This window comes from Condylura cristata, unplaced genomic scaffold (genome assembly GCF_000260355.1).
Source record: "Condylura cristata isolate star-nosed mole 26May11 unplaced genomic scaffold, ConCri1.0 scaffold00034, whole genome shotgun sequence".
Classification (NCBI taxonomy): Eukaryota; Metazoa; Chordata; class Mammalia; order Eulipotyphla; family Talpidae; genus Condylura; species Condylura cristata.
The window spans coordinates 2,708,327-2,716,770 of NW_004567135.1; the positions used below are offsets into that span (position 1 = coordinate 2,708,327).

General features: G+C 61.7%; 1 protein-coding gene across 2 annotated transcripts in view; it reads left to right on the plus strand.

Moving 5' to 3' along the window:
* Positions 1-6,650, plus strand: part of MYO1A (myosin IA) — an 18,497-nt gene extending 11,847 nt beyond the window's left edge. For both annotated transcript variants that reach the window (XM_012732611.1, XM_004692426.2), the window contains exons 22-29: positions 299-373; positions 3,412-3,546; positions 4,366-4,472; positions 4,717-4,849; positions 5,633-5,785; positions 5,884-6,011; positions 6,311-6,440; positions 6,581-6,650. In XM_012732611.1, the coding sequence (XP_012588065.1) occupies positions 299-373; positions 3,412-3,546; positions 4,366-4,472; positions 4,717-4,849; positions 5,633-5,785; positions 5,884-6,011; positions 6,311-6,437 (858 nt within the window). In that variant the 3' untranslated portion in view covers positions 6,438-6,440; positions 6,581-6,650. The remainder of the gene's footprint in view (positions 1-298; positions 374-3,411; positions 3,547-4,365; positions 4,473-4,716; positions 4,850-5,632; positions 5,786-5,883; positions 6,012-6,310; positions 6,441-6,580) is intronic.
* The last annotated feature ends 1,794 nt before the right edge of the window (positions 6,651-8,444 follow it).

The window sequence follows — 8,444 nt, forward strand, 5'->3', positions numbered from 1 at the left end:
CAGCGCTGTGAAGCTGCCACGGCCCCTGCAGCCGAGTCCAGCCCCGGCCAGGGGGTGGCCCCCAGGGCGCAGCAGGCCCTCCGCCTCCCCGCTGCCCCCCAGCAGTGGGTTTCAGTGGCTCCCCTGGTCTGCTCCCCACGCGGTCCCTGGGGAGTCCTCTCACCCCGCACCGCTGGCCTGCGCCCCAGTCCTGTGTGTCCACATAGATCTTTAAAAAAGGAAAAGAAAAATCGTCTCAGTTTCACCTCCCGGGCCTGACCGCCTTTCACTTTGCTCCTTTCTTTCATGTCTCCGCCAGACCCGGAAAGACCATCGGAAGTACTTCCGGGCAGGGGCCACCCTCACCCTGGCCAACTTCATCTTCAGGAGCACAGTGAGTGGGCCGCGAGGCCGAGGCTGCAGGAGGGAGGGGCAAGCTCGGAGGCTGAGCTGCCTCGGTTTCCCCCTGGAGCTGCTGCCGTTGCACGGGCCGAGTTAAACCTCGGGACAAGGGCAGGTTGTTTGGCGGCCAGAGCCTGGCACGGTCGCCCCCGCACCCCACTCCTGGCAGGAGGGGGAGCGCCGCAGCGCCCGCCCAGCTGACCACTATGAGGGCCACATAGTTGACTGACGCAGCCTTCCGGGCCCACTTTAGGGCTGGGGTGAAGGTGGGGGCTCACGTTCTCCTCGTGTCCCCTTTGATATTATCGCAGGAGAGTGAGAATTAAATCCCAGCAGGGACATGTCTTAATTCAGAAAAGCCGTGTCTGGCCTGCGCATCCAAACGGTGGGCAGCACCAGGGAGAAGAAAGCGGGTCCAGAGAAGGCGGCCCGGAGACACCCCAGACTCCCTTGCGGCGCTGGGGGGAGCCAGACAGGGAAGCGAGCACTTCCAGTGCCACCCCGGGAGGTCTTGGGCGAGGCCTGGGCCGAGCCTCACCGGGCCTGTGCGCCCGCCCGCGTTGACCTCCGAGGCTGTCGGGTGCTGCAGGTGTGTGTTCAGACCGAGCCGCACGTGTTTGCAGACCCTCCTCCCTGCGCTGGGAGCCGAGCTGAGGGGTGGGCCTGGGCCTCGTCACCAGTGAGGACCTGGCCCTTCATTGCCCCCATGGGCCCCTTCCCTGCCGCCCTCTCCCGACCTGGCTCAGGCTGCGTGTGTCCCCACACATCAAGCCTGCGCTCTCGCCCTCTTCTCCCACTGGCCCCTGTCCACCTGCCTTCACCTGCGCCTTGTCAGGCATCCGCTGAATCCCCAGGGGCAGCTGGGCTCGGCCCGGCGTCAGTGAAGCTCACTCTCCACAGGCCCAGCTGCCGGGGCCTTCTGACAAGTCTATAGTTTGTCATTGCTGTGACGATAACTAATGCTGATACCTACCACTTTGGAGGAACATTGCTCTATGCTAAGCCCTTTGTATGTGTTTATTATTTTTTAAACGATTTACTTATTTATTTACTTTTATGCATACAAGAATGGGGTACAGACCAGAGGTGCAGGGATGGAAAGATTCCCCAGAGACAGAGTGGGGAGCAGAATAGGGGGATCCACTGAAATATACTGCTGCAGGGAGCAGCGGGGAGACAGGAGGGGGCTGCTGCGCCCTGGGGTCCCTCCCTGGCCGGGGATGGAATTGGAGCCGCAGTGGCTGCAGACAGCTTCCTCGTGCTGAGACTGAACCCCCGCCCCACCAGGGGGGCCCTGTATGAATTCATGCCAGTGACCCTGTGAGGTAGGCCCTTTCCTTGCCTCCGTCTCATAGGTAAAATACTAAGGCCCAGGAAGGTTGGGTGACTTGCCACGAGTCCCACGCTGGTAGGAGGCAGAGTTGGGATACCACCTATTTGACTCTTGAACTCTGACCACTGCCTAAGGCTGACCGCTCCAGCCACAGCCTCTCCCCAGCAGAAGCCTGGGCAGCCCAGGACCTGTGACCCCGGTAGGCCCGGGCCAGGAGGGCTGCACAAGGGAAGAAAGAATGTTCTAGCTCTAGAAAAAGAAACAGTTCAAAAGAGGCTCCACGTCAATCAGGACATGGGAAGCACTTAGGCGAGTTTATTAAATTCAATCAGACCAGACCAAGGACTGGGCCCCGGGGTCCTTAGAGGCTTCGGGGTCCTGAGCTTCTCGACCAGCTGCAGAGACTCAGACAGCTCCTGAGGGTGTCGCAACACCCTGCTTGTGCTGCCTTTTCCTCCGTGTTCTTACTCTAATGTCTTAATAAAATTGTTCATAAAAATCTGGAAGTGCTGGAGGTCCAGGCGTTTTCCCTAGCTTTAATAATCCTGCCCCATAAACAGACAGGGTGCTAGGTGTTCCCTGGGGTATAGACTTGGCATCTTGTTCCAGCCTGGGGAAGGCTACACAGTTAAAGGCCCCTGGCGAAACGCGATTGGATCCTGGAGCAGGACAGCTAAAAACAAAGCTGAGAAGGACATTTGTAGGGGTTTTAAGGACACATGGAGACATTTGTGTGCGGTCCTGTCGGGTGAACGCGTCTAATCTGATTTTCTCAGGTGTGGGGTGGAATCTGACGGTACAGAATGTCCCAGGTTGTGGCCATGCACACGGAGGCTGTAGGGGAAACGTCACGATGTCCTAACTTACTTTTGGCGATACCACAGCACAGATCTGCGTGAGCCTGTGTCTGGCATTCGGCTATCATTGTGCGTGCGTGTGGCCTCAGAGGGGGGAGGCCCAGGCGGGCAAGGTGCTGACACCATTAGCCAGTGAATTCAGGCAAGGGGAGTGCGGGCAGCTTACCTGCCGCAGTGTTTTTGAAAACTTTGAAAATGAGAAGAGAAATGGTGCTAAATTAAAACAAAAAACCTTAGGTCAGACGCTGTTACTCTTCTCCTTGATTCTTGCTGATGGTGTCCCTCAAGGCAGAGGTACAACGGCTACTCAGCTCACAGGAGGAGGGGCACCCGGCCTAGGGGGTGGGGAGCTGAGGGGGCTTTGTGCTGGCGGAACCTCAGGAACCTCAAAGGGCAGAGCGCTGGGCTCCGGCTGGGCGGGGCTGACAGCAGTCCTGGTTGGCCGGTGGGCCAGGCACCGCCCTGGCCAGGGCTCTGAGTGCGGCTCCAAGCGTCGGCTGGACTGACAGGCAGGCGGAGGCCCAGCGCTTGTCCAGCATCTAAGGCAGCGGCAGGTGGCGGGGCCTAGAGACAGGAAGACGCAGGGCAAAGTGTCCGGGCCAGGTCTCACGAGGTCTCCCACCGCCCCCCGGGCAGGGCCCCCCAGCAGCCCCCCTCTCCTGTCCACCTCCCACTGGGCGCGCCTGTCTGGCCTCCAGCCTTCGCTTCCCGCTGACCGGCTCCAGGCGACGCCCTTCCATCACCGTTCTCACCCTGGGAGCCCCGCGGAGGGGCGGGGTCTGGGTGCCGTCTGCCTGCGGGCAGGACTGGCTCCTTTTCATGGTTTCACGTCCATCCCAGGTTCAGAAATTCCTGCTGGGCTTGAAGAATAACCTGCCGTCCTGCAACGTCCTGGACAAGCAGTGGCCAGCCGCCCCGTACCAGTACCTCAGCACAGCAAACCAGGAGCTGCGGCGCCTCTTCCACCAGTGGAGGGTGAGCGGGGCTGGGAGCCTCGCGTCTCCTCTCTCCTCCCTCCCATTTTCCTTGTCTGCCTCCCTCTTCTTCCTTTTCTTTTCATTTTAAAAAAGCCGTGGTAAGACAGGGCGTCCCTGGCGGCGCAGGGGTGAATGCTCCCCATGCTGAACCCCCTGCACCCCTAGCCTGTACCCCAGCTCTTGTACGCATAAATAAATAAATCTCAAAAATCGCGGTGAGGCCTCCCTGGTGGCGCAGCCGGGGAGGACGCAGCGCTGCAAGCTGCCACTGCTTTTTATCTCTTTAAATAGTTGAAGGTTTACTTATTTATGCACACAAGAGCTGGGGTGCAGGCCAGCGGTGTGGGGATGCGAGGATTTCAGAGACAGTGGGGAGCAGGACAGGCGGATCCACTGAAACCCACTGCTGAGGGGGCAGTGGGGAGACAGGAGGGGGCTGCCGCGCCCTGGGGTCCCTCCCTGCCCGGGGATCGAACTCCTGCTGCAGTGACTGCGCCAGCTTCACTGTGCTGCACTTCACTGCTTGCTTTTTAGTTTTTTTAAGATTTACTTATTTATATGTAGAAGATGGGGTGCAGGCCAGAGGTGGGGGGGTGAGAGGATTCCCCAGAGACTGAGTGGGGAGCAGGACAGCCGTACCCAAGGAAATCCGCGGCTGGGCTGCGCGGCCACAGGGTCTTGCTGACGTAAACCTATGCCCCCAGTGAGCCAGGGCTTTTCCCTGCAGTGTCCCTCCCTCCTCGGGTGCTCTCTCGCCACCTCCAGCCCAGCCCTGCCCTCTCGGTGAGAGGCTTACCCTCCCACGGTCCCCTCACAGTGCAAGAAATTCCGGGACCAGCTGAGTCCGAAGCAGGTACAGACCCTGAAGGAGAAGGCCTGTGCCAGCGAACTGTTCAAGGACAAGAAGGCCTCGTACGCCCAGAGGTGAGGCCGCCGGGCCCTGTGCGGTGTCTCCCAGAGGCACAGGGGACCCCCCGGGTGTGGCAGACCCCAGACGTGGCCTGCGCCAGGCTTGCTGATGATTCCCAGATTGCTGGGGGGTTATGCTCCGAGACCCTCTGGGGTAGAGAATGGGGGTGCTGGGCCACCAGGAGGGAGTCCCTGGGGGTGGCGTAGTCCTGGCCTGGGGTCTGTGCCAGCACCTTCTCAGGCGAGCTTGTCTCCTCAGCGTCCCTGTGCCGTTCCGCGGTGACTACATCGGGCTGCAGACTGACCCCAAACTGCAGAAGCTGAAGGGCGGGGAGGAAGGGCCCGTTCTGATGGCAGAGACTGTCAAGAAGGTCAATCGTGGCAACGGCAAGGTGAAGTCCCCCTGTGCCCCCAAATCCGGTCCGGAGTCCTGGCCGGGCAGCTGGAACACAGCTGGCTTTCCCTCTGCTGAAGCTTACTGTCATTTTTTGGAGTTTGTGGGTTTGGAGAGCGGGGTCCTTGGCTTCCCTCTGGGAAAGGTGTCCCAGAGCTTCCCGACAGAGACATGTAGGAGCAGATTATCAGGGAAAAGGGCAGACAGAGAAGGCACTTGCAGAGACACAGCCGGCAGGAAGAGCTGCCCCAAAGGGACAGGTTCGCTGAGGGAGGCCTGCGTGTGCAGGCGGGCGGCCTGAGGGGAGCTGCCTCGCTGAGAGGTCAGTGCAGAGACGCCGGGCAGGTGCAAGTCTCTGCTGGCCTGAGGCGCTGCCCTGCGGAGGGAGAGGGGGTGAAAAGGAGCCCTGCCCAACCCCAAGGTGGGCTGGAGGCCAGGCTGAGGCTGAGACTGCCCACACAGACTTCTTCTCTTTGTGAGCCTGGATGTGTTGATTTTGAATAAATTATGTAAAATCTGAAAGGGACTGGAGATTCCACAACAAGCTCAATCTCCATACCTTTGCCTTTCACCTTTTGGGTCTGCTCCCTGCTTAGACTTTAAGCTTTGTCTCAGGGCTTGGGCCTGAGGAGCTTGGTTTCTATAGGTCAGTGGCTGTGCTGACCCCTCCAGCCCCTTCCAGGGAGTCAGTCGGGGTGCCACCGCCTTTCAGTCCTTGGGCTGAGCCCAGGGCCGGAGGGGCCTGACACCCCTTCCCTCACCCACACCTGTTCACCCCCAGATGGCTTCTCGCATTCTCCTCCTGACCAAGAGGCACGTGATTCTCATAAACGACAAGAAGTCGCAGGACAAAGCTGTCATCGGGCTGGACAGCTTGACTGGAGTGTCGGTCAGCAGCTTCAAGGACGGGCTTTTCAGCCTGCATCTGAAAGAGGTTCAGGGCCAGGCCTCAGACCCAGCTGTGGGAGGCCGGGGGCTGCGGTGGGCTGGCGGTGATGCAGCGTCCACTCGGTTCTCTCCTCCCTTCCTAAGATATCATCGGTGGGCTCCAAGGGGGACTTCCTGCTGGTCAGCCAGCACGTGGTTGAGCTGCTGACCAAACTCTACAGGACGACACTGGACGCCACCCAGACGAAGCTCCCGGTCTCGGTGACTGATGAGTAAGGCCACCGTGCTGGGGCAGAGGGCTCCGGGCAGATGACCAAGCTGATGGTCGCTGTGACCCGGAAAGTCTGTGTCGCCAGAACGCTGGAGTCCTTAGCCCAGCCCAAGTCCTGGACCTGTGGATGGGGGGGGGGCGGGCTTGGGGGCAGACGGGGGGGGGAGCGGGGTGTGTGTGGGGGCGCTGGAGTGGGGGGACACGGGCGTGTGCGCTTGCCTCAAGGAGAGGGAGTGACGTCCAGAAAACTCAGGGAGTAAAGTGAGGGCGCCAGCTTTGTCTTTTCTGTCTGCTCCCCAGGTTCTCAGTGAGTTTCAAGGAGGGCCAGGTCAAGGTCAAGGTCATCCAGGGCCCCGGGGGTGGCGGGGGCAGCAAGGTGACCTGCAAGAAGAGAGGGCACCAGAGCCTGCAAGTGACTGTGTCGTGAGAGGTGGGTGCCGCGGGCAGCCGTGCTTCCTCCTGGACCGGACCCCCCAGCCCCCCAGCCTGAGGGAGGGTCTGGGGCTCACCCGCTGGCCGCGGGTTGAGGCCCAGACTGAAGAGCCCTTGAAAACGACCTTTCTTTCGCAGACCTTCCCGCCTTCTCTTCCGACTAACTTCTGTCTACGCTCCGTCTCTTGCCCACTAATAAAATCAGTGACTTCCCAAAGGTCTGGTCAGTGTGGGGGGGTCCTGTCCCCCATCTTGTCATCCACTTGTGTCCCCCAGGTTCCTTGGAGGCAGCAAATGCAGCTAATAAGAAAGGAGGACGGGAAATTGTCCCTGGGCTCCTTGAGCGGCTGAGCTGGGCGGGCAGCGCCGGGCAGCCGGAGGGTGGGCTCCGGCCGCAGGTGGCTCATTAAGCCTGTGTCGGGGGAGGAAGTGAGAACCCGACTCGCTGGCACTTGGGGGCCTTTGGAATCTTAGTCGGAGATGAGGCCCCGGCTGGAGGGTCCCTGCGGTCTCAGGGAGCCGCAGCATGCGGGGTCCCTGCACAGGAGGGCCCCACTGCGCTCCGGCCCCCCCCTTTGCTTCCTCACACCTGCCCGCTCCCCTCCCCCGCACTAATTTGCTAGTGGCCCCACAGCTGGGCGCTCGGGGCTGGTCCTGGCAGAGGCCCCCCCGGTGGCTGGCCCCTTCCTTCTGGTGTCCGTTTACCGTTCCTGGGTCATCGTCCTCATTTTGCTCGGTTTCCGACATCTGGCACCGCCGGATTGTCCCCGTTCTGTGGGCTCTGCCCAGCGTGAACATGATGTGTGCAGGAGCCCCGTGACCTCGCCCACAGTCCCCTCTCGTAGCCGGAGCGAGCTCTGGCTCTGCGGCCGGGAGAAGCGGCTCCTTAGTTTGTCCCCCGGTTTGTGTCCCTTTCCCCATCCCAACCTTGCCGCCCGCCCTTGTCTCCTCGCCAGGCCCTGAGGCTCGGGGCCCTGAGCTGGGGGAAGCTGGAGGGCCGGGGTGGGGGGCCCTGACCAGGTCTCCCTCATCTCGGTGGGCGGGCGGGCAGCTCGGCCCGGGCCGTCATCCCGGCGGGAGCCTGAGTGGGCAGACTGAGCTGCTGGAGGCTGCCGCCTGCAGCCCCCGCTCCGGCCGGTGCGTCCTGTGGGCTGTGTCCTGAGTGGGGGAGCTCAGCTGCCCCTGACTTCTGGGAATCGGCGAGGAGATCCCCTCCGGCGGAGGGTGACCGCGGCCTGGCCGCCCCCGCGCTCCGCTCTCCGCTCTCTGCTCTCCGCCTCATCTCCTGCTCCCAGGGCCAAGCTGTCGTCACTTTCTCAGTGAAGTGTCTGGTCATTTTCAGAAGCAATTTCAGGAGAACATGCAGCTGCTGCTCCCTTCTGCCTTTTCCTCTCCCAGGGCCGAAGGCGCCCATCACTCGGCTGGGGGTGGGGGGACGCGGTCTCCCTTCTCCCCTCACAGTCCTGTGGTGAAGGCTGAGGAGGAAAGTGGGGCTCCTTTCCTGGTCCTTTGTTCTCCTGGCCCGCGCTCCCTCCTCCCCGTCCATCCTCTGTCTCTGCCTCTCTTCTCTTCTGGAGCTCAGAGTGTGGCTCAGTTTCTCCACCTGTTAGAGAACTGAAGTGGCGCCATGCCGACGAGAGAAGCTGGGGTCACGCCCCCCAGCCTGTCCGTGGCAGTCAGTCCAGGGTGTCTCTGAGGGAGAGGGGCGTGGTCACGGAGGCCTCCGGTCCCTGAGAAGTCCTTTGGGCTCCTTCCCTGACCAGCCAGCCCTTGTCTTCCCGAGCTCTGAGGGCCTCTGGACTCCTCTCCCTCGGGCTGGCCCTGGCAGCAAGCAGAAGCTGCCCCCTTCCATTGCTCTGGAGCCTGCCCGGTGTCGCCGGCCTCCCTCCCGGCCCCACCGCACCCTCAGGGCGCCGCAGGAGTCCCCATGTTGGACGCAGTTGTGCAGATGGTGGACATGTTCAGGCCCCTGTGTGCAGCGTTTGCCGGCCTCCCCCCCCCC